Source organism: Thamnophis elegans, chromosome 2 (genome assembly GCF_009769535.1).
Source record: "Thamnophis elegans isolate rThaEle1 chromosome 2, rThaEle1.pri, whole genome shotgun sequence".
Classification (NCBI taxonomy): domain Eukaryota; kingdom Metazoa; phylum Chordata; class Lepidosauria; order Squamata; family Colubridae; genus Thamnophis; species Thamnophis elegans.
This window is the reverse complement of record NC_045542.1, coordinates 138,805,107-138,830,945: the sequence shown is the minus strand read 5'-3', so window position 1 is coordinate 138,830,945 and position 25,839 is coordinate 138,805,107. Positions and strand designations below refer to the sequence as shown.

Genomic DNA, 25,839 nt, shown 5'->3' with positions numbered 1-25,839 from the left:
GCTGAATCTAGTCCTGATATGTTTGCTCTGCTATGTTGTGCCATGCGTTTATGAAGTTGTGTGGGTGTGTGGGTGTGTGTGTTAGTCAGTCTTATAGCCATCATTTCACAAACACATGAGGCCAGTATCTAGATAATTACATCCTAGTGAATGCTATTCTCTTTAATGGATATTCTGAAAACATCAGCATTTTCCTCCAATGACAGTTTCTATTTGTATTGTACTGTCAAACAGACACTTACCACACTTCAGAACCTCTACATTTGACTTAAAAATTCTTCAGCCTTCAAGGTTACGTTCCCTTTGTTCTATTAATAAACAAATATATACCAGAGGGGGGGAAAATAGGAAACCCCAAAGACTTTTAAATACATTTTCTACCTGCTTTCTTGTTGTCTCTCTTTTACATTTTAATGTCTAGCACTATGAATTAACTGTAGAATATCTTACATAGTATGTGTGATTGCAACCTGAATTAAATATAGTATCCCCTATACAATGTGTGATAGCAATGTGAGACATCCTTATATGAGATCGAAAACCACTGATGGAGAATATCACCTAAGGTTCTTCCAAATGGAACATGACTAGAATCGAGGATTGGGTTATAAATATAGTTAATATATTTAATATGGCATCATCTCACTTGTTTCATCCCTGTTGCTGTTATATATAATTCAGTTGTGTGCTGCATTCACATACAGTTAATCAAATCCATTCGCATATCATGTTTAAACTAAGAAATGAAGAGCACATCCCGCCAGTGGAGGGATTCAAACATTTTTACTACCGGTTCTGTGGGTGTGGCTTGGTGGGCATTGCATGGTGTGGTGGGCGTGGCATGGGAAGGTTACTGCAAAATCCCCATTCCCTCCCGATCAGCTGGGCTCAGGAAGCAGAGAATAGATGAGGGTGGGGTCAGTCAGAGGTGGAATTTACCGGTTCTCTGAACTACTCAAATTTTCTGCTACCGGTTCCCCGGAACTGGTCAGAACCTGCTGAATACAGCCTCTGCATCTCACCCAAACCACTTCCTTGTTCTGTGTTTTCTCCCACTCAGTCAGTTAGGGGTGAAGGTGCTACTGAATCAGAACGGGAATGAATGCTTTTGCTCTGGGATCTAATAGACATCGTCTCTGCTCAAGCAGAAAATACAGAACATGAAGTGGCATGTGTAATTCCCAGACCCAAACAAGAATTGCTAGCAAATTGTAATTTTCAAACATTCATTATCTGGGGATTACAAGTAGTCCTTGATTTATGGCCAGTCATTTAGCGACAGTTCAAATTTACAATGAATCTCCCCCGGGTGGTGCATAGAACTCACGTTCTCATGGTCAGGGAAATGCAGTCATGTGCCCACATTTGGCAACTCAGCACCAAGGCCGTATCTATGGCCATTTGCAGCCTCTTCACATGAATGCGTTGTAAGACAGTTTTTGCCCCAAAACAGTATTTACTTGTGGTTTTCAGCAAAACCGGCACATAGTGAATGATTAGTTCCCTTAATGACTGTGGTATTAGCTTTAACAACGGCAACAGCGGCTTAAGGACCACTGGAAAAGTTGCAAAATTGGATCGGTCACATGGATGATGCGATGTGCAGTGGTCACCAAGTACAACCGCAATAAGCATGCTCCATTATGGTCATCACTCAAGGATTACCTGTAACAATATGAACTATGTAGGTGCTTAGTACGTTTATTTTTCTTCTCATCGCAAATGAATTTTATTTTTCATCCTGGAAATACCTGTTTATTTATCTTGGCTATCCCTGTAGAAGAGAGAGCTCATATATTCATGATGGCGAACCTATTGCATGTATGCCACAGGTGGCACTCAGAGCCTTCTCTGTGGGCACGTGAGCTGTCACCCCTGCTCAGCTCCACTGTGCATATGGGTGCACCTCCTGCTGGCCAGCTGATTTTTGGGTCTCTGCTGCGCAGGCACGCACACACACACACAAACACAAACACCCATGGCCTGTTTTTGGCCCAGGAGGCTGCAGGGAGGCCTGCTAGACCAAAATAGGGCACGAGGGTGCATGCTCAGGGGGGCGGGGTGCACAGGGGTTGTTGCGCACGCTGTCTCAGGTATGCATGCGCACATGTTTTTGGCACGTGATGACAAAATGGTTAGCCATCACTGTCGTATACAGTCTCCCAAGAGCATCTATAGCTTTTGGAGCCAGAAAAGTTTCCTTATTTATTTAGGAAAATTTATATGGCTGCCCAACTCACTCTTGGTGACTCTGGGCAGCTTACAAGGACAAATGCCCAAAACAAAACAACAGAAAATGACACAGGTTCAAACCTAGACTTGCACAAAACCATAGAGGCTGCCCCATTTAGAAGCCACTTGAAGCTTCCATATACTTTTCAAGGGCAGTAAGTAGAGCATGTTGTAATAATCAAGACGGGAGGTGACTAGGCTGTGGGTAACTGTGAACAGGGACTGTTGGTCCAGGAAAGGGTGTAACCGGTGCACAACCTGCAGCTGCATAGAGGCCCTCCTTGGGAGGGGCTGTAAAAGGTTGTTCTCTTAAACCCTAATTTTTTAACTCTAAAAGTTCTTCATCTCACATAAGGTAGTCCTGTAGAGGAAAATCCTTTAGAATGTAGATAGGCATCCAGCATTCTTCCGATCCTAATCTGGTTTTCTTTTTATGTCAGAAAAACAAAGGGGGGGGGAGGACAGCTTTAAAATTGGTTTCAGCCAAGTCCCAGCACATTAGAGGAATTGATTCTGTGAACTGTGGCTGGTGCATTATTATATTCATTGTTTTCTATCAGCGTGAGAAATCAACTTGGCTGCGTGAAGGGGAAGGAATTTTCTCCTTTTGATCATTAGAAAGGGAGTCTACACTGCCAAATTTCTATGCAATCCTGTGCTTTTCCCCCTATAGCTCAACCACATTTTAGCTTAGTTTGGCTTATTTTACTGGTCTAGGGGAAAAAGAAATAAGGATTAGTCTTTGGATGTGAGACTCTGTTGTGTTTAGAGCTGGAGCTGGTTGGTTATGTCCACAACCAAAGGTCACATCATCTCTACTGCACGTGGTCGGCTGCTTAAAAAGGCTTCATCCTATCCTACAGCAAAGATTCTTATCCAGCTGTGGCATGACCAATATATGGGAAGCTTTTCAGAGTTCAGTTCTGGAGAGATCGACAGCTTGATTGCCCTCATCCAGAATCTCACATTTCTCCAACAGCCAGAGGAGAGCCATCCCATGTTCAAGAATCAGAAAAATAGCCACTGATCCTCAAGGAGGCTTTATTGATCATTAATTAGTTTGTCAATACCTTACTCCAATACCCAGATGGACCAAGGAACCTAGACTAGGAAGCAATCAGCCTAGCAGATAGGCAAAGCCAGCCACCACCATCATAACAACAAATGAATCCAACAGGAGCCTCATCATATCCAAGAACAACAGTTGCTGATGCTTCTGCAGCCATTTGAAAGCAAATGCCTACCTACATCCTTTGCCAGATAAATATGATGTGTCTCCAAATCTTCCTTGTTTTGAGTGCATAATGTATGTTCTTGAGATGCAAGAGCTTCTCTGTTGATTAGATCCTTGTAGTCTCTTGATGAATCTATTGACTGAGAGGAGCTGGCTAGATAACAGCACAGCATACTCGAGAGCTAATTTTGAGGAGCCTGTCTGGTAGATAATAGCCAACTTTGAGATTTGCCCTCATCAATAGATTGAAATGTTAGGGCAGGAATCTGCAATATTATTTCCGCTGATGGTTCAAGATATCCGCTGAAACGAAGGGGCTTAATGGTTTGGTTCAGAAAAACTGATCTGCTTGGACATGGATGTTGGGGAAGTTGGTATGGCAAGTGAAGGTGCTGTTATTTCCTTTCATTCCCTTCTCTCTCCCACTTCATCTATACATTGGAGACTTCTGAAGTTAAACCATGCAGCTGGGATTCAATAGAAGCCTGCTTACTATCCACTTCTCTCTGTACTATGGAGAATCTAGCCGTTACACAAGAGGGTGCCAATGCATCAGTAGAGCACTGTAATTATGGCAAGAAGGGCATTTGGCCAACAGCTGCTCTAAAGGCTCCCAATCAGGCTTGTCAGGAATTGGGATGGTTCCATCTCCAGAGGTTCTAAAGCTGCAGTAGCCAGAGGTTCAGCAGACCTTCAGAGCTGCATAGGGACATTTAGCCATTCCTGTTACCTTGCGAATCTCATTTTGCACTGGAAGACAGGCTCTAATAGATCTTGGCATTACTGGCAACTTCATTAAATCATCTGTGTACACAAATGTACTCTTCTTACACAGCCTGTCAACTCTCTTGATAGGGTTGAGATGATTTGTGGCCGACTGTCATGTTCAGGTCCTATCGTGGAGAGTAGTAAATCACTGCAACTCACCACCAAGAATCATCACCAGCTCTTTAAGCTCTTCTTCACTTTTCCCTTACATGCTTTAGTATTCCTATGGTAGAAGTGGACTGGCTTCACACACGCAACCCACTAGACACACAAAGACATCCTTCAGTGTCCTCTGGATGCAACACTCATCTTCTGCAAGGTGGGTGGGGGGGACTCCAATCAATTCAGAAAAAATAGAGAACTAATCATCCTTGTTTTCCAAATATGGTAGAAGGGAAGGAGAAACTCAAATCCTACATTCCACTGATTCTGTGATTGTATAATCTTATTCCAGGAACATAAATTGCCACATGGCACCCACACTCCAATCATATTTATGATTCTTATCAATAAATTATTTCAAGCAGCTCTGCTTAAAGTAATGTATTGATAATATTCATTAAAATACACCTGCAGTCTTTTCCATCCACTGCCAAAGAGGCAACCTTTTTTTCTCAAAAATAATTGTTTCCCCAGTACGGTCCTTGATTACAAGATCTTGAATTGTCTAATTGTTAAAGAACCTTCTCATTGCAAATGAGAAGGTTGCCTCTTCAAGAGAGCCTACAAGTTGGACTTCAAGAGAGCTTACCATGTCATTCATATGAAAGAGAGGCATATTGTAGACATCCCACAGAAATTGCCTGTCACTACAGGAAGTGTGAATATATAACATTGGCCTTCAGATTTGCAAATAGTCCATCAATCTTTGAGAGATTTATGAGTAATATTTTTCATTATTTCCTGGACAAGTTCTAGCTAGTCTGTTTGGAGGATTTGTTTATGCATTCTGGGTATTCGGCCTCCCATATTGATCATGTCGTTCACAACTCCTCAAAAGCAGTTTCTGTGTTATGCTGGAGAAATGTGACTTTAATGTGCCTGTCTGGGATATTTTTTCAGATACTGTATTATATTTTCTCTGAAGGAGTTCAGATAGATCTGGGAAAGTAAAGTCTATTTTATCTTGGGAGCTCCTGCACTATCAAAGGTACATAGCTTCCTTGGGATTTGCCAGTGTTTACTATAAATTCATTTCTGATTTGTCTGTGTCATTGACTCTCTCTCTCGTGTGGCTGGCTCAGCTTGTCCAGAAGGGTATCACTTTCAGTGAGATTCCAAATGAGCCTTGCATTAACTCAAACAGATATTCGCTTCTTAGCCCCCTCATCCATCTTCTCACCTCCGTGTTAGTCAGGCTGATTTCGCCTTGGGAGTTGTACGTCAGCAATCTGCTCTGAGTTTCCAAGCAACTTCCTCCCTTGTGTATTTTTTTTCTTCTCAATAGCTGAACAAAGTTCTCATAGTTTTAAGCAGGATGTTTTCTTTCGGCCATTTGAAAAGGCCTATCAAATCTGGAGCCATTTTCTAGAAATACGTAGAAGTTTAGAATAAATCACAGGAAGCAAGGGTAATTACAGTCTTTTCATAAGCTTACTCAACATCAGTCAGATAGGTTCACAACACATTTCTGGAAGACCTTATTTCAGGTATTGGTGCCTCTGCCCATTATTTATGGTTGGGTAGGGAAAGTGGGAAGAAAAATGCCCATTTGCCATAACTTGTTTTAACTTTCGGCATGATAGTTGGCCAGATTTTTATCCATAACAGAGTGCAGTCCCCGATTTATTATTGTAATGGAGTCTGGAATTGCAGTTATAAGTCATTGTGGTCATAACCTGAGGGCATCATGTGACCAGACCCAATTTTGTGATGTTATTTGTGACAGTTGTGAAACAATTCAATTTTCCCTAATGGGTGTTTTTTGCCAGAAAGTGGAAGTAAATTAGGTTTTAGGTTAGGTTTTATTATTATTTATAGGCCGCCCTTTTCCCTAAGGGGACTCAGGGCGGCTTATAATATATAGGGAGGGGAGTACAAGACAATAAAACATAAAACAATACATAAATAAAAAATAGTACACACCATTCATCATTCGGGTGGGGACAGATTGTGACTTTTATCCCCAGGCCTGGCGGGATAGCCAGGTCTTGAGGGCTGTGCGGAAGGTTTGGACGGTGGTGAGGGTACGAATCTCCACGGGGAGATCGTTCCAAAGGGTCGGAGCTACTACTGAAAAGGCTCTCCTCCGTGTAGTTGCCAGTCGACACTGACTGGCAGATGGGACTCGGAGGAGGCCTAATCTGTGTGATCTAATCGGTCGCAAGGAGGTAATTGGCAGGAGGCGGTCTCTCAAGTACGCAGATCCACTACCATGAAGGGCTTTATGGGTGGTAAGTAGCACCTTGAAGCGCACCCGGAGATCAACAGGTAGCCAGCGCAGCTCGCGGAGGATAGGTGTTATGTGGGCGTACCGAGGTGCACCCACAATCGCTCGCGCGGCCGCATTCTGGACTAGCTGAAGTCGCCGGATGCTCTTCAATACCCCAAACCAGCACAAAAAAACCCTCACAAATCACAGTCATATAACCACGGGGTACTACAAAAAGCCATAAAAGTAAGCTGGTTGGCCAAGCAGCCAAAGTGACTATGGTAAGTAGCTTTTGGGAGGTCCATTATAACTTCTAAGTCGAGGATGACTTATAATTACTATGGAAATAGAGGTAGGACCTACTCTTCCCATTCTGAATCTGGTTTTTGGATCCTGGTTGGTTTCTGTTCCTTCCATATATGCACAGGTAGAAAAGGAATATATTGTAGGCACAGTAGAATTTCTCAGGGAAGGCATGTTGATTATCAACAACCGAAGGTTGCTCAGCTCAAGGCTGAGAAACACAAGGTTAAATATGCTTTAAGGCAATAGGAAAGGCAAGAGAAAGAAGCTCTGTAATTAAATTGCTGCAGATGTAAAAAGTGTCTCCACTTCATGTTGATTAAAGTAGATTCTTCCTAGTATACCACAAGGATTATAGCTGTGCTCTGTCAAGTGTCTGAGAGGCCTTGGCCCAGTTTGGTGGGGGTTCTTGGCGTCAAGGAAATATCAGGATGCAGGCCAGGTTAGAGTAAAAAAAAAATCCCAGAAGAAGACAGTTGCACATCATTTATGTATTGCTCCCAAGAAAGCTACATGGATGTGTCATAAAGCCATCAGTGGTCAAGGATGACATTAAGATCTTACAATTTCTATCCTTTGAAACCATACCTCTGTTGATGCCACCTAAAATTGCATGGGCCTATTTACCAGCCATCTCCCACAAAGTTTTGTGGTCCAAGAGTATCCCAGTATGTTTAATGACTTAATAGCCAGGCATCAATATCCTAAGGAACAACTAAAAGTCAGTCAGTCAGTCTCAGTCTCAGTCTCAGTCTCAGTCTCTTTCTCTTTCTCTTTCTCTCTCTCTCTCTCTCTCTCTCTCTCTCTCTCTCTCTCTCTCATCTCTGCCTGCCTGCCTGCCTGCCTACCTACCTACCTACCCCCCCTCTCTCTCTCATGTTTAGAACAGCCCAGTTCTGGAGAGAGAGAAGTTCCCTGAGGATGGGCTCCAGCACAAGCCCAAAAATTTGGAAGGCTAAATCTATGGTCCCTGTGACCAACTCAGATTGGCTCATGCAATATTTCAGTACCGTTGTCTCAAGTAATATTATTAAGCCACATATTCTGCACATAATTTAGGTGCATTTGATATTTATTTCCTAAATGAAGAACTTTGTAATTTTCTCTATGCATTTTCATTCATTCTTTCATCGTTGATTTTGCTAACTCATAAGAATTGGGGTATTTGTGACTTATAGGTTATTAGCTACCCCATCAAAGTTTGTGCTGTCAACAAATCTGATGAGAGGACTGTACAGTTCTTTGCATTTGAACGAGAAAAGGTATATCTGACATATACCTATTGGCTGCCCTTTGCAGCTGACACGAGATCCGAGAAAACAATACTTGTAACTGCTCATGGGCATTATACATTCTGTGTGGACCTTGATACACTCCGAGCTGGTTTTTTTTTCCTGCAGATGTTTCATTACCCAACTAGGTAACCTCTTCTAGTACTGAGGGATAGTTGGCTAATGAAATATTTGCAAGAAAACCTCCAAGTTCAAAGAGCACCAAGGATTCCACAATTCAACCTGAGCTACAAAGATTGTCTATTCTATTGGTACTGTTCATTCTGTAGCATCTTTTTTCACTTCACTCTTTGAAAGTTCTTCCCTCACCTCTTCATCCAAGTCATAATAAAAATACCGAAAAAGAGTAGGATCTAGGACTGAATGCTGCAGCATCCTGCCTCTCCTAGCTTAATGAGGAACCAATGATAAACACATTTTGAATAAGACTTTTGAACTAGATTCTATTCTTATCATTGTTATATTGTCCAGCCCATACAGCCCATATTTATTCTGAGAATTGATGATTGATGATTCTCACAGTTCTAAAAAAAAGCAAAATTGAGGCTTATAAACAGTTTATTGTCTCTACTACAGACAATTCCTGAGCACCAATCTCTAATTCCATGCCTTCTGAGTATTGGCAAAAAAAAATACTGTTTACATCCATTAAACATTTTTAAATGCTTGTGTTACTTGTCCACCTGTCACTAAAATGCATAGCATTTGGAACAAGTGTAACATAATTTTAGCCAATCAGTGAGTGTGGAATAAGGGATTCAATACAGATAACATTGAAGTTGCTTTCTAGTTTGTATTTTTGTTAAGTGGAAGTCTCAAAACATGTCTAGATTCTGGTTACCCAGAGTTAGTTAACTTTAACATTGAATCGGGGTTAAGAGGGGTGCAGAGAGAGAGGAAAAAAAGAAAATAGGATTAGCCGTGTTTGGTCTGGGCAAGCCAAACTGAACATTTAGTTTCTCACAGTGGATAACTAGATGCTTGTGGATGTTTCCACTCAAAAACATCCTACTGTTGTTGCCATGCATTTGATATTTGGAAATAGCCTTCCCTCAAAGCAGAGCTAACATCAAGACTTCAAGTCAAACGGCTGTCAATAGATCTTTTTTCCATAGAAAAAGAGTCTTGGTGGTGCAGCGGTTAGAATGCAGTACTTCAGGCTACTTCTGCCAACTGCCGGCTGCCTGAAATTTGGCAGATTGAATCTCACCAGGCTCAAGGTTGACTCAGCCTTCCATCCTTCCGAGGTGGATAAAATGAGGACTCAGATTGTTGGGGACTCTGTAAACCGCTTAGAGAGGGGCTGTAAAGCACTATGAAGCAATATATAAGTCTTAAGTGCTACTGTTATTGCTATTTATCCAACCTGCCTTTAAAGCTATCCAGGATAATAGTCATTATCCCATCGTGTGCTAGTGAATTCCAATAGTTAATTATGTGCTGTAGGAAGAAGCCCTTTCTTTTGTCTCTTCTAAATCTCCTTCCTGTATGCTAGTCCAGTTGTATTTTAAGGAGAGGAGCTTGTGTCTGACCATTTACTCCCCATATTGTGCATGATTCATTCTCCTAGATCATATCTTCCTTCATTTGTCTTTTGTCTATGTAAAGGATCCCAGATATTTTTGTAAAGTAGATTTTTCAGCCCTCCTTTTGTTTTGATGCCTTCTTTGTCACTGTTCTGTTTATTTTTTTTGAATATCTCAGATACAGATTTACTATCCGTTTATATAAAGGCATTACATTGATGATAGTTCCCTTTCCCTTACCTTCACAGTTTTCTCACACCGATTCTTCAATTTGCATAAACTTTCTACTGTTTCACCAATTTTGTTTTTCCTGAATGATTATAGATAACCCAGTCCTCATGTATATATGTGAGGTTAAGATTCTCCCCCCCCCCTCCCAATGAAATCACTTTACACTTAGTTAAATTGAACTGCTTATACCATTGAGATGAATGTTCATCTAATTCAAAAGATCCTTCTGGAACTCTTCACATTTCCTTTTTTTCACTATGAAGCAAATACTATGATGTCATCTGCAGATTTGCCCAGCTCAGTGTTATCCATGTCCATATCATGATCATTTATGGATCTTTGAGAAACTCTATTTCTTGTTTCCTTCCTTTCTCTGAGAAAATTTTCCCTCTATTTTGATTCTTTGAGCTTTTTAAACCGATTACCACTCAGTGAAAGGAAAGTTTCTCTGTTACTCTTCCAATTTCAAGACAGGGTTGGCTACCTTATATAGCAAAAGCAGATGCAAATCCCAAATCCTTCCTGGTAAACCTTCTTGTCTTCTTTCAGTATCCCTTTCGTTCTTCATTTTCTGGTGGCCCAATCACCCTCTATGGCTATTTTGTTTTTTGGGGGCAGAGCTGTGTATTGTTTTGAACATATGTTTAAAAGCTTCTGATTGTTTTCCTTAATGGCTTTTTGACTCCCCCCCCCCCCCCAATGTATCTTTTTACCATCTGCGCAATATTTCTGCCAGGACTTCTGTTCCATTTTATTCTCCTCATTAGGACAGGCTCATTTCCTGCAGGAAGCCTTCATAACTTTTACAGCTTCCCAGCTACTACTAAAAAAGGCATGCTGGCCTCTTCCTAGATTTGATTGGCCCATTCTGATACCGTACCATATATTCCACTGGAGTCTCAAAAACTGAGGAACCATGTGAAGATACTGTGAAGAAATTTACCCTTTTGACTTCATTTTTCACCAGCCTCCACATTTTGGGAGGTTTCTATTTTTACAAGAGGAAAAAGGACAATGAAACTTCATAATTCCACTATGTAGATTAACAGCTATCGAATGTGATTTGCAGATACAATGTGCAGTGATGGCTTTACAAGCTGCACGGATGACATAAAGTCACATGCTTCTCACCATTATTGTGGGTTCACGGCCTCTCCCTTGTAGACTGCCAGCACGTAACCTCTGCATAATTAAAATGCTTTTGTCAATTCTTTCAATAAAGTTTTCCATGCTCTTCTTCTTAAATTAATGTAAGGAAGTTATGGTTCTCAGCCATATGTAACGCTCTCTACATGGGGCTGCCCTTGAAGAGCACCCGGAAGCTTCAACTGGTCCAGAATGCGGCTGCGCGGGTTATCATGGGGGCACCTACGTGCTCCCATGTTACACCCCTTTTAGGCAGCCTGCACTGGTTGCCGGTTGTCTTCCAGGTGCGATTCAAGGTACTAATTATGACCTTTAAAGCGTTCCATGGCTTAGGCCCAGGATACCTGCGAGACCACTTACTGCCACCAGTAGCCTCCCCCCGCCCAATGCGATCCCACAGAGTTGGCCTCCTCAGGGTGTCATTGGCCAGACAGTGTCGGCTAGTGACTCCCAGGGGGAGAGCCTTCTCTGTGGGAGCGCCTTCCCTCTGGAATGAGCTGTCCCCAGAGCTTCGTATAATCCCTGACCTCCGGTCCTTCCGACGCACCCTAAAAAGTTGGCTTTTCCAGCAAGCCAGCCTGGCCTGAACAAAACAAAATAAATTATTGATCATTGTTAATTTTAATTTTTTTAAAAAAATGTTATTGTCAATTCTAATTGGGTTTGTTTGGGATATTCTATTTAATTTTTTTTTAACTTTTGTATTATGTGTTTCTTTTAATGTTGTACGCCGCCCTGAGTCCTTGGGAGAAGGGCGGCATATAAATCTAATAAACCTAAACCTAAATCTATTTCATGGACATCCATGTCTTCAGATATATTACCTAGAATAATATAGAATATAGAAAGTGTAGAGAAAGATGTGCAAAAAAAAAGGAAGATAGGAGCGTGCAGGGCATCGTTCCTCTTAATTTTTGGATAACTCCACCAAAATCAACCCAATTCCTCAACTGTTTTTCCTATGGGTCATAAGCTTTTCAAAGACAATATTTCTTCAGTCTCAAAGGCGAACTCCAATACAGCCACTCCTTCCTCTACACTAGCCCATGATGTAGTTGCAATATGAGTGATATGAATCCTGATGGCCAACAAAAGGATCACTTCAGCAATGCTGGAGAAGGGCTTTGAATGGTAAAAGTGACAGTGTACACCAAGGGTGTCCAACCTTGGCAAGTTTAAGACTTGTAGACTTCAACTCCCAGAATTCCACAGCCAGCTATGTTTGAAGTCCAACAAGTTTTAAAGTTGCCAAGATTGGATACCATAAGTATCTCTATTGACCTTGAGGATGTTGTCAGGGGGACACTTCACTACACCTCATTATCTGATAATCTCAGGGACCATGGATTTAGAATTTTTCAACAGCATCTGAAAGCCTGAATCATGGATTCCTATCTTAAAATAACTAGGGGGGGGGGATGTGATTTTTATCAGTAGCCTATTAGTGCCATCTAGTGTTCACCATTAAGATATATTTTATTTCTTTCACTTAAGAGTGTGGGGGAAGATTTTGCCTGTACGATTCAGAGATTCAGCAATTAGTTTCACAAACATGGCATATCATTTCACCTGACTTCACCTTAGAACAGGTATATCTTTACACTTGGGTTTTACATTTATCATTGCTGAGTTATGATCTCTATTCTGGCCATTCCTTAATATTAGAAATAATTTGCTGTGGTTGCAGTGATTTCTTCCTCAGCTGAAAATCCTATATATGGTGATCTAAACTCCCACATTTATAATCATTATAAAATATAGACTTCCATAAGGTGCTTTACACCTATTGCGCTACAGCTAACAGAATCCCTTACTAATAAGTGCAAAGCAATTCTGAGAAATTAGTCCCTGGTTGGAGAAAACTGTCATAGTGTTACTTTTGCAGTGACTCAAGTGGTGGATTAGCCTCACTACTACATAGAGGAACGCATAGTTACTGCAGGTTAGATGCATGCACAATCATTTTTTAATTATGACCTTTTAGGATCCATAGGAAATGTCAACTGGCAGGAACTAGAAAATGTGCCTTCTCTGCTGTAGAGCCTCAGAGTTGAGGATTACCCCAGCCCTGCTGGCCTTCTGTAGAACCTTGAAGGCCTGGGTTTGTACCAAACCTGAGACCCTTAAGGCATGAAGGACCCTGCTTTCTGGCTACATTGACATCTATGATGACATTTTTTCCTTGACTACCATATATATTTAATTTGTATTGTAACAGTTTTATAATTGTTCCCTGCTCAGAATCACTTGCTTGAGATGGACAACTATAGAAATTGAATGAATGGAAGATGGGTGGATGGATGGATTGATGGATGGATATAGATAGATTATATATGTATGTATGTATGTATGTATGTATGTATGTATGCATGCATGCATACATACATATATACATATACATATATACATATATACATATATACATATATACATATATACATATATACATATATACATATATACATATATACATATATACATATATACATATATACATATATACATATATACATATATATATATATGTGTGTGTGTGTTGTATTTGCTTATAAATAAATAAAGGGAGTGTATATATATATACACACACACACACACATACATACATACATATACAGATAGATTGATAGATTGATAGATAGATAGATTGATGATTGATTCAATTGTTAGGCAATTTGTTTTTAAACCTGAGAAAGAGAAATGCGCATCTTGATTCCTTGCCTGACACATGAATTGATATCCAAATTTAAGAGATTCTAAGGAGTGTTTCATTCTCAAGATATACTCAGGCAGCAATATTCATAGTACTTTGGTTAAACAGACATTGCAGGGTTGATAATGTTGTCGTAAGTGCATTTTGTTAAAAGAATGTAAGGCAATTATGTCATCTTAGTGTTTCTGATTATTTTATTTATGCCTGGTCCACTGGACCTGCATTAATAATATTTTCTCTTGCTGTGATGTAAAATAAAAACTTCAAAAACAAAAGCATGATCAGAAGAGCTTACCTTAAGCAACTCTCTTCAAACTCCTCTTTGGTAATTCTTGAGGCAATTGAGATAAAAGCATCTCAGAAACTGCATAACTGAAATTCTAGATTTAGATGTTTACAAGTTTATATTGTTGTTATGTCACAGTAACTATACATATGTACATACTCGGCCGGATATAATTCAATATCAACTCTGACTGCAAAATAATTTTGTAGACAATTCTCTGGCAACTGTTGTCTCATCTCGTATCCTGACAGCATATCATGTTTTTTTCTTTTTCTCCTTTTATCTAGTTTGCAGTACCCCTCCTGTCAATATGAAAGTGAAACTCGTTAACAGAACAGCCTTGCTGGTGACCTGGAATCAACCAGAGATTATCTATCATCCACCCATTATGAACTATATGATTTCCTACAGTTGGAGTAAAAATGAAGATGAAAAGGAGAAGACGTTCACTAAGGACAGTGACAAGGACCTGGTAAAGTTACAGCCATCTGACATTGGCATTGGTGTTAAGATAACCTCACTTTCTCTGTCCTCAGTTGAAATTATGGATATAAAATGTTTAGAGCTGTGATGGTGAACCTATGGCACACATGGCACAGGTGGCACACAGAGCCCTCCGTGTGGGCAGAGGAGCTGTTGCCCCAGCTCAGCTCCACCACGGATGTGCATGTGGCTCTCGACAGCCAGCTGATTTTTGGGTCTCTGCCGCGTATACACAGGAGGCGGAGACATGTGCGCATGGATGTGGGGTTGCGCTCACATACACGGGGAGGGGTGGAGCACGGGGGTGTATGGCGCCATCCCATAATCTGTTTTTGGTCCCAGGAGGCTGCAGAGAGGTCTGCTAGGTCCAAAAAAGGACGCGGGAGGAGTGCACATTACATTATGGGTGCGGGCACGCATGTGTGCATCCTGTCGCACACATGCACACTTTCGGCATGTGACAACAAAAAGGTTAGCCATCACTAGTCTTGATTTTCAAATTTGCACTGAATTCTGTTAACAACATGGATGGCAATGAGATCCCATTTCATAATAAGAAACCACCTTAATCCCATTCTTTCTCTGAATGTTTTAGAGTACAGAGTACTATATATCAGCAAAGGTCAAAAAGGTTGCCCCCTACGGATCCAATTTGGATGGTTGTACGAAAGTCAATGTTTTTGTCCTACCCTTTATCTGGAATGCCCATCCAAGATTTCCTTAAATGGAAACTAATGTTCTTACAAATTATTGGCAGTACCCTGGGACTGTTTATGCTAACAGAGTTAAGTGTTTGGAATCATCTACAGCTAGGACCTGTAAGGAATTGGCTTTACAGGAAGCCAATTCTTTGCTTTCTGAGCATAGTGATTGTGTAATGAAGAAGCTGCTAAGATTTAACAAGAAATGTCAGCACAACTCATGGAAATCCACATTTGGGTTGGAATATCAACCCAGAGACAAGCAACAATTACCAAAGCCCTTAAAATTCCACATATAAAGAAGTAGAATGACACATTCCATTTTGTGAGGGCTCAACTTATTGCTAATCAAAGAAAGTCTCTGGAATAATGTAATCAGTCATTGTATGTGCACATAAAAATGCAGCCACGGTGAAGTTAAACTCCAAATGATAGTTATCTTTTTCTCCTTTGCGAATACATCCTCCTTGGGTGCCATTCAATCAGTTTTAGAATAATATGTCTCTTATACTTTCTTAGATTAAGGCTCTTTTACACTTAATTTTTCATCTATGCTTTCAATTTCCCCCCACTAGAAGTTGTTATTTGAATCATAAGAGGGAATCTAGTGCTTCATGAAATCATAAAGCAATCTTGCAGAAGAAGTTGTAAAGGTTAGGGCTTTATCATTTTAAACTTGTTGTCCTTTCCCCCATCTCTTAAGAGAGATGCTTCTTTATCCTTTTAATGAATAATAAAGATAGCGAACATTAATCATGAGAATTATTTAGTCACAAATGCAGGAACATTTTCCAAGGTGTATCTGTGGCCCATTATGAATTCCTTGGTTTTCTTCAGGATTGATTGCTTAGCTAGGAATGCTAGACTAATTGGCATTCAGAAGCCAGGTTTTCCAGCCAAATTCAGTCTGTGGCCAAGCCAAATGGACCTTTTTATTTTAACTGGCTGTTTTAGCTGTTACACCATACATATTTCCTTTCCTGTAACTCCTGCATGTTATTCCCTAAAGATTACTCTTGCACTATCTTGGAAAGAAAATAAAAAAGTGGGGTGTAGATATTTTCACCCTCTGTGGGCAATCGGGCTACAAGAGAGTGGGAAGACTAATCTCCCAAACTGAGTAGAGAAGTCATTCTTATTCCTGACCTAGCCCATGTCCATTTTAACTTATTCACTTGCAAATCTGTTTTGTCCCACTTCTGCATTAATTTCAGCTTCTTTTAACTCTCATAAATTTTGTACATTTTTTCAAACAGCCGGTATTTCTCATGGTAATGTACATTTAAGTACATTATCTAAAACACACTCCTGAAATCCATGCTGAGGCGTTTTTGCTGAATTATAACAGTCAGAGATCTACAAAATCCAAAAGAGAATTCTTTAGTGGGGTATGCATTAGAACTTTTCTTCCCACAAAAAACACAAAATAATTGCTTTTTTTTGGCCAGCAATTTTTTTTTTTCATATGAACTTGAGGATCTTGTAAAAGGACCCTAAATTCTTTTTCAAATAACAGTTTAAAGGAAGAATTTCCTTTCACATTTCCTTTGTTGAGCTCAGCCTTCAATTATTGAAAGCTTCAAAGAAAGCCTATAAAATCAACTGCAATCTGTAGTAGGAAAGAAGGGAATGATAGATAGCCTGTGCATCATGTCATCATTGTGACATCATTACACAAATGAGACACCTAAACAGGTCAGTGACAGATGTTACAACCCGAGTACATGACTACATCATTTGGGAGATGAAATCATGATGCACGTGTCAACATTTTGGTGTCTTGGTGACTTGTTATCAAAGCCTAAGGGACCAGGTAGTATTATCTCTTGGCTGAAATAAACTATAACAGCCCAGAGACCGATCTAATAAACTTGACATCAGTTTGAAATTCTGCACCTTTTCAGATTTTTCTTGTACTAGCTTTTAATTACAGAGGCAAACTATCATAGAAAGGTATTTTGATGCTTTGCATCAAATGATTCATAGAGCCATTATTGGGCAGTAGTCACAATGTTAGACTAAAAGCAAGGAGACAAAGAGTCCAGGCCCTCAACCATGGAAACCTACTGGTGACTTTGGTCCTGTTATTCTACCTAAGAATGCTGTGGTTGTGGTTGGAATAAGAGGAGATGGCAAATATAAATAAATTATTATAAAACTAATCAGTCCTCATGGCAAAGAGATATAAATCCAGATCAAGCTTCCATAAAGCCTCCCCCCCCCCCACAAATAGCAGCATCTATAGCATTTCTTCAAACATTTGTAAACAACTTTGGCACCTGTGGCATTCTATAAGGAAATAGACGAATGGCCTTTCAAATGCTACTAAATTGGAACTCCATCACTCGCCAGAGATAATGCTGGCTTAAGGCTTCTAAAAATTGTGGTTCAGCAATTTCTTGTGGGGAAGAGAAATTTAGAATTTGATGTCACTATCAATGTCTCCAACAGGTATCCAGTATTCAGATCTAAAGTAGGCATGGTGTTTTGGATCTTGAGTGGGCATCTTTCCTGTTAGAGTCATATCTTTACTTTTCTTTTCTCTCCCCCCCTCCCCCCCGCCCAGTATCTACAAGGACTTAGGAAAGTAGCAGCTTGAGTTCAGCAAGCATTAAGAAAAGAGTGACAGGGTGGATGCACCCTGTCACCATCTCTGTAATGCTTCTTAGTTTCAAATGCAGATTCTCCTAAGAACAAGCAGCTATGCGCATCCAAGAGAAAGTATGACTCCTTCAAGAAAGTGCCTGTAGGATTTTGAAGCTGGTCATGCCAGATGCAGGGTATTTTTTTGCCAGCTTCAGATTCTGCTGGCAATTAAATAATGCACATCTCTAATATCTTCCAGCAATGACTTAGTCAGTATTCAAATTCCTAATGGAGGAACATGCAGTCATAGCTTGGTACTCAACTACTTTAAAATGCATCAGATCTGATGCATTTTGATGTGAAAATTTTGTCCCAGTACTCATCGTTTGTTTGGTATTCGACATGCAAGCTAGATCTTGGTGGTGTTGACTGCCTTGTGACTTGCTAACCTTTCTGGCTGAAACATAGGTTTACGTGTTAAGTCACGTGATTTGTTTGGTACCCATTGTTTTTACTATTCATTGTGTCTCCCAGAACCAATTAACGACAGGTATCAATGTACCACTTTATATAGGGACAGGTATAGCAATAGCAATAGCAATAGCAGTAGACTTATATACCGCTTCATAGGCCTTTCAGGCCTCTCTAAGCGGTTTACAGAGAGTCAGCATATTGCCCCCAACAACAATCCGGGTCCTCATTTTACCCACCTGGAAGGATGGAAGGCTGAGTCAACCCTGAACCGGTGAGATTTGAACCGCTGACCTGCTGATCTAGCAATAGCCTGCAGTGCTGCATTTAACCACTGCGCCACCTTGGCTCAGTATTTGCTACTGCCTCTTCTTTCATCATCAAATGCCCTTATAATATTATGAAATCTGGTTAACTTGGCTTGACTCATGATTCAAATCATTTTATCTCCAATTTCATTGGAGGTTGCTTGCTTATTTTATAGAAAGGGTAACGCTTCTTCCTGCCTAAAGTGTGACATTGCATTGATTTTCTCTATTCTTTGCCACTATTCTTTTACTGTGGACTTTCCCTCTGTTCAAATAAATTTGCCATTCCCATAAAATGTATTCTAAGTATATTTTCTATGTTTTACAGACTGATCATTCAGCATCCTGTTGGGAGGGATAAAACTGAATAACATCTATTTTTTTTAAACAGAAAGCCATCATTAGCCATGTCTCACCTGACATCCTTTATCTGTTCAGAGTTCAAGCAGTTTGCCGAAATGACATGCGCAGTGATTTTAGCCAGACAATGCTCTTTCAAGGTAATGCCATCCAAATTTCCTATATCTATGTAACATTCTCTCAGCCAACAAAAGTACATACTTTTGGGGGGAAATAAGTTTGCAAGCAGCTGTAGGATTTAGGAACTGTCCTTACCTCCAATTGTGCTTACATCTACTCAAGGGAAGTAGAAACATAGCTTAAAGGGGAAACTTTGCTTATTTAAGTTATAGTATCATGACCTCACAAGATACTGAATTTTCTTCCAAGCTTGGAGTCTCGTTGATACTGAAACAGAAGTGAGAAGTAATAATCATTGTTGGCTACCCATGTACACTGAGAGTTTGGAGGCAGTGTGCATTTGCAGCCATTGCTTCCCGTGGTTCAGTGGCCTGAGTAAAGATGTATTTTTACATTAAATTATCTCTGTGCTTGAGGATCATCTCAGTAGGGTGGAATTCCTTGTTCTACTTTCCCTAAGCTGTATTTGCATCCTGTATGTGATCTTTCTTAACCACAGCACTACCATTAAGTTAAATACCTTTAGCTATATTAGCCTTTTTATAGCTCAATGTCACTGAGGACTCATGAGAGAGGAGATGCTACGTGAATTCTAACAAGCCCAGTGTCAGATCCAGGAAGCAGCAAACATCTAATTTCCCAGGAGATTTATAGAGGGATGGGTAACCATCTTGAAAAGGTGCTCCTGGAAGGCAAGGGTTTTTTGAATGGTGGAAAGTTGAAAAGCAAAAATCATTAGAAGGTTCCAGGTATACATTGAAATACATTGGTGTGCATGGAGGTTTTTGAATCTCATTCAGGAGCCACCAGAAGAAGCAAGGTTCAGGTTTCCACAGATAGAAAGTACTCTGGGCCACTCATTATCTCTAAGGCCAACTCGCTTCACCCTGTTACTGTATGAATATACTATGAGGGAAAGGTGCATCATAGAGGAAAGGTGGATATAACAAATACATACATTCTGATTTTTCTTATTTTTTTTCATATGTGACTGAATGAAGCAGACAGCAGAATTGATGTTCCAACTGTTCTTTTACCGAGGACGTGAATAGCTTTGATGGATTTTTGTCAAATACCAAGTCTATCTAAGTAGTTTAATAGGTTTGAAATAAATGGGCCTGTCATGCTGAAAAACAGGGAACTGCTAGCTTGGAAGAGGAAAGAAGGATTCCTTTGGTACAGAATTACATCAATTAATCCTTGTTCTTTCCTTTGGACTTCCTACCATGTTAAAAAGGCACCACAAGAGATTCTTCAGCCCCATTTTTTAATGGGGACGGGTAGTAATCTATGCCTAGCAACAGCTGCTTTTATTGAGAATTAAAAGTATTTAAATCAGGAAGGATAACTTTTTGATTTCGTGGGCGCTTATGATACTGAAGCCATGGGCAGTCATGCAGTCATGCTGATCAAGATCGATTGCTCATTTTTATTTCCAGAAACAGTAGTTTGAAGACCAATCTGGGTCTCCAAAAACATCTTCTAATTAATACCTGTAATTTATGTTGCTCCCAATAGTCTATTTATTTAATCTTGTTTATGTAAAAAAAGCACAGTTGACAATTTTTTTTTTGTTTAAAATTTTAGAATTTATAAATTATGGTTTTATATATATATATATATATTGGAAACTTCTTGATGTAGTGACCCATCCATTATACTTTAAGCATCAAAAGCGTCTCCTATTCTTAACCTCCTCCTTAACAAGTAGCACAGTACTACACTCATTAAGATTGCTTTCATGGCACTTATCTAAAATTGTCTCACTGTGTGTTTTGTATAGTTAATGGGCACTCAGATTTAAATAGCAAGGCCCCAGGTTTTTTTAAAGCCGATTTCCGCAATCTATGGCCTCTTGATCTGTTGAGATTGCAGCTTCCTAAATTCCAAATATATCTAGAGGTTAGGAAAGTCTGCTATGGAAATTATATGCTGGTAGAGAAATAAAGGAGGTTAGAATTAACCAGAAGGTGTTTTGGTTGAGGATAAAAATCCATTTATATGGATTTATGAGTTTTAGAAATCAAAGTATGGGAAAAGTAAACTTTTTTTAAAAAATGCTTCATGGGTCTGTTAAGAATCATTTATTTGTATTATTACTGTTTTTCTTCAATATGAGTAGTTCTAATATTTAACCGTCTCAATGGGATTTTTAAAGCTCTGAGAGCACTAAGGACCCCACAGTTCAACCTTGAGCTACAAATACACCCTTTTCTCTTGATTTTTATTTTCTTGATCATAGTTTCTAAATTAATGTTTTGTAAATACATTATGATTTTTATAATCAAACCTTCTTTTCTCTTCCCCTCCCTCCCTCCAGATAACACAACTCGAATTTTTGAGGGGACCAGAATAGTAAAAACAGGAGTGGTAAGTGAGATGATTCACTAAAATGATTATAAAGCATTTATAACATCTTCTCCAGCAGGTGGCAGCATAGTGTAATAAATACCTCATAAAATGTGGCTTCCTGATTTGAATTGTGATTCCAAATTTTTGAATTGGGTGTGGTGAGCTATCAACACTGGTTGATTAGCATTAGGTCTGCAAGATCACACATGTTGGAACCGTTGTGCTCTGACTATTAATTAATGTTTTATAAAAATAGTTTTTGTAAGCCAAAGATTGCCCTGAAGAACATGACACTATGTTCAGGTAGTTCTTGGTGGACTAAATTAGCAGGCAGATAATTTGGTGACTAATTTTGTTCAGTTCTATTTTGAACCCCAAATTTTGTGACAAAAAATGTTTGATCTGTCTTGTCCAGTCTCATGCCCTCCAGATGTGTTGAGGATACAGTTCTGGATACCACAGCCTATGCCCGTGATGGCGAACCTATGGCACATGTGACAGAAGTGGCACACAGAGCCATCTCTCCAGGCACGCCAGCCATTGCCGATTGTTCTTCCAGATTCTGGCGCGCACATGCTGGTCTTCGTGCGTGCAAGCGTGCAGAAACCGGAAGACCAAGTGACCGGTGCACATGAGCATGCCAGAAATGGGAAGCTCAGCTTCCGGTGCATGCATGCGCCCCCAGGAGCTGCTCTTCCGGTTCCCAGCGCTCCCACGAGTGAGTGCCAGGGAGCTGCTCTTCCAGATTGCGGCGCTCCCCCACCCGTCTGTACTCCCATTTTGGCACTCGATGCCAAAAAGGTTCACCAACACTGGCCTATGCTAGCTAGGAATTGCACCCTGTCATTTAGTGGTTATCTAGAAGTTTCCTCACATTTCACTGAAGGCACCAGAGTTATGTATTCAATATATCTTCTTCTATGTTCCAAGAGAGTAGAATTAAGCTTGAGAGAAGATAACACAATAACAGGAACCTCTGGAGAATGTGTATATATGTATATATTTATATGTGTATATTTATATCTCAGAGGTTATCACATTTAAGTGTAAAGCATGTCCATAACATTCCAGTGTAAATTGCTCATCTGATTGATCCTTCTAATTGCTGTTTGGCTTTTACCATGTTAGCTATTTATGACTATCTATTCTGTACCAATAGGTTGAACAAATCTAGTCATTAATATACATATTAATGTGTTTAAAAAATTAACTTGAACATCTCTAGTAGCGATTTAGTTTTGATATTATCCTACAAGGTCATTACTTAGCTTATCTACTTTGAAATATAATTGTGATAGCATTCTTTCAAGGTACTTATCATGGATTACATAGCTTCATTTAATCACACTTTTATAAACTCAATTAAGATGGGCAAAGCATTGTGAAAAGATGGATCTTTTCACATTAAGCTGTGTTTATGCCATGATTAGTGACATTGGAATTCCTGTAAGATTAATTTAAATAACCTGAAGGTTTATTCTTATTTAAATTCATCCCAAACTGCCCTTATTGATGCTGTAAATGTATGCAACTCACAGCCACATATTTCATGTCGGCGTAGTGAATAGATTTTGAGAGGCAGTGTTGTAGGACACACTTCCCCTGTCTGGTACTATCCAAATGTACAGGTAGTTCCCGACTTATGACCACAGTTGGGTCCAGAAAATTCACCAGTAAGTGAGGCACCATGTGACCGCACTCAATTCTATGACATTTTTGTCATGGTCATTAAGTGAATCATTGTGGTCGTTACGTGGGACATCACTTGACTGTGACATGCAGCCTTCCCTACCAGCTTGCCAATTGATTTTATTTTTGGAAGCTGACTGGGAAGACCCCAGCCAATGACCCACATGACTGCAGGACAATGCGGGCGTTGTGAGTGAGTGCTGCTGGCCAAGGACCAGGATCGCAATCACCTGAGCACAACAACACTGCAATGGTCGTAAAGGTGAAAAGTAGTCATAAGTCACTTTCTCCAGAGCCATCGTAACTTCAAATAGTCACCAGACAAATGGTCATAAGTTGAGAATTATCTGTAATGGGCCTACAGCACTCAGGGTTTCCAGCCAGTCTAAGCCACATCTTAAACAATAGAGTATTTTCAATTTGGAGTTCCACTGCTACAACATATCTAAATAATTTCTTTACGGTATATAAGGTTATAATAGCATTATAGATTGTTGAGTAAAATAGATTTGGAGATCTGTTATTGTTCATGTTAATGATTTTGATGATAACAAACTTTATTTTACTATTCTCCCTCCCCCTTCTCTATTGTTTATTTTTTTAAATCCTGTCTACATGCCATTCTTTTAAAAAGTCAAGGTTTTTCAGTGAATTACAATATATTAAATAAAAATAATAATAGAGAACATGCCACCACAATCTTAATTTGATAGTCTAATCCATTTCCTACTTTGGAACTGCATCAACTTCCTAATAATTTGACTCCTCTTTAATTGGGGGCTATGAACACAGCAAAATATACACCAAAAGGTGTATATTAGGGTGAGATCAGTGAAGATCCAAAGCAACTTGAAGAAAACTCTCAAGCTTAATATTACAAACTACATACCTTTTAAGGAGGCATTTATCCAATTACTGTATCCTAAAAACACTTGCTCGGGAAAAAGAGAAAAACACAATCGATCCCTCCCACACATACTTTATAAACGTATTTTACAAAATGGAACACAAATGGAAACCATCCTTTAATAGAAGATAATGCAACCTTATGTAATTTAAAAATTGCTCAGATTTAGCAAAAAGATATTCATGTACAATCAATCTAAAATGACAGACTCTCCCTTAAATACATTCTTTTGACTTATTTAGACTGCAATTCTGGCTTTATTTCCCTTGAGGTCAACCAGGGAATGTAGCGGGTCTTCACTTGAAGTAAATATGCTTTGGATGATGTTCTCAATCTTCTAGATTAAAGTAATTGTATCTGTAATTAGACAGCAGAAGGGCCTCTTTCAAACATAATAAGCAGTTTTATGTCTTCTTGTGTTGTTTGTCTTGTAAATTTTGACTTGCTGCCAGCTAGCTTTAACTATAACTGTTGAAATATACTTGTCTTATTTAAACAGAATAATGGGCAGAATGGAGTGGTTGGAAAGAAAAAGAGAACAAAAGGAAAAAAGAGCCGAGGTAGCATGTCAGGTACCTCTACTGATGCTCTTTCTGCTGTGTTTTCTTCTCTTGTTCCCCCTCGTGATTTCTTCAAGCCGACAGCTTCTCCAGCACCTTCAGCCGACATGGCTCCCATCAGTTCTGGGTCTTCTACTTGGACTTCCTCTGGCCTCCCCTTTTCTTTTGTCTCCATGGCAACGGGGATGGGGCCTTCCTCTAGCGGGAGCCAGGCTACAGTGGCTTCCGTGGTCACTAGCACCTTACTGGCCGGTCTAGGATTTAGTAGCAGTGGTATTTCTTCTTTCCCTAGTACGGTGTGGCCAACCCGGCTCCCGACCTCTGCCTCGACTAATAAACAGTCGGCCAGGCCAGTGGTGGCTACCACCGAGGCATTGTCTTCTCCAGCACCAGACAGTGATTCTGCTCTCCCAAAAGACAATGAAGGAGCTGAGGATGGAGAGAAAGATGAAAAAAGTGAAAGCGAGGATGGCGAAAGAGAGCACGAAGAAGAGAGAGAAAAGGATTCCGAGAAAAAAGAGAAAAGTGGGGTGACCGAAGCTGCTGAAACACAGGATAACAGTGAAGCTGCAAACACCACTCTTTCTCCCAACAGAACTATGGAGCAGGGAGGAAATGAAACTATATCTGATCATGAGCAAAGCCAAAATATTGTACCAACAGGTAGGACTCCTGCAAGCCGAGAAGGACTTACAGGAATAGACACTGCGTTCAATACAGTCAGATCCACCCAAGTGCCGACACTATTCATTCATGAACAATACACTGGTGAGATTCCAAGAAGACCAGAAACAGCATCAACATCTTTACCAAAAGATAACAGATTTATTACCATTTACCCAGGTGAGTTGTCTTGGTGGAAGTGGGTTGGGTTGTTTTCAAATCATTAAAACACAATTAACAAAATTAACACCAGTGCTTTTCAACTGTTATCAAATCAGGGGGTTCATATATTTTGTAATAGAAGCTAATTTCCATACTGTGTTCCAAATAGTTCATTTTTATTTCATATATTCGCTGATCCAAGATAAAGAGTAATAATAATAAAAGTTGCACATACTTATTTGCTGGTCAGAAAACTCTGAAGCTTTGTATATACTTCTTCAGTTTCTCCTAATCAGTTATTTGTGTGGCTTAAGCCTTTTCTCATTTCAGGTTTCCTCTTAAAAGTATTGTGTCATAAATATGGTGTTATTTCTGTAG

At 39.8% G+C, this 25,839-nt stretch overlaps 1 protein-coding gene across 7 annotated transcripts in view; it reads left to right on the top strand.

Moving 5' to 3' along the window:
• PTPRG (protein tyrosine phosphatase receptor type G) overlaps window positions 1-25,839 on the top strand; it is a 731,369-nt gene that overhangs the window by 601,350 nt on the left and 104,180 nt on the right. For 4 of the 7 annotated variants that reach the window (XM_032209412.1, XM_032209411.1, XM_032209414.1 and 1 more), the window contains exons 9-12: window positions 14,387-14,571; window positions 19,040-19,148; window positions 21,449-21,498; window positions 24,714-25,479. In XM_032209412.1, coding sequence (XP_032065303.1) covers window positions 14,387-14,571; window positions 19,040-19,148; window positions 21,449-21,498; window positions 24,714-25,479 — 1,110 coding nt within the window. Of the gene's footprint in view, window positions 1-14,386; window positions 14,572-19,039; window positions 19,149-21,448; window positions 21,499-24,575; window positions 25,480-25,839 lie in introns of all 7 variants that reach the window. The other 3 variants (XM_032209409.1, XM_032209410.1, XM_032209408.1) reach the window with 1 other exon arrangement.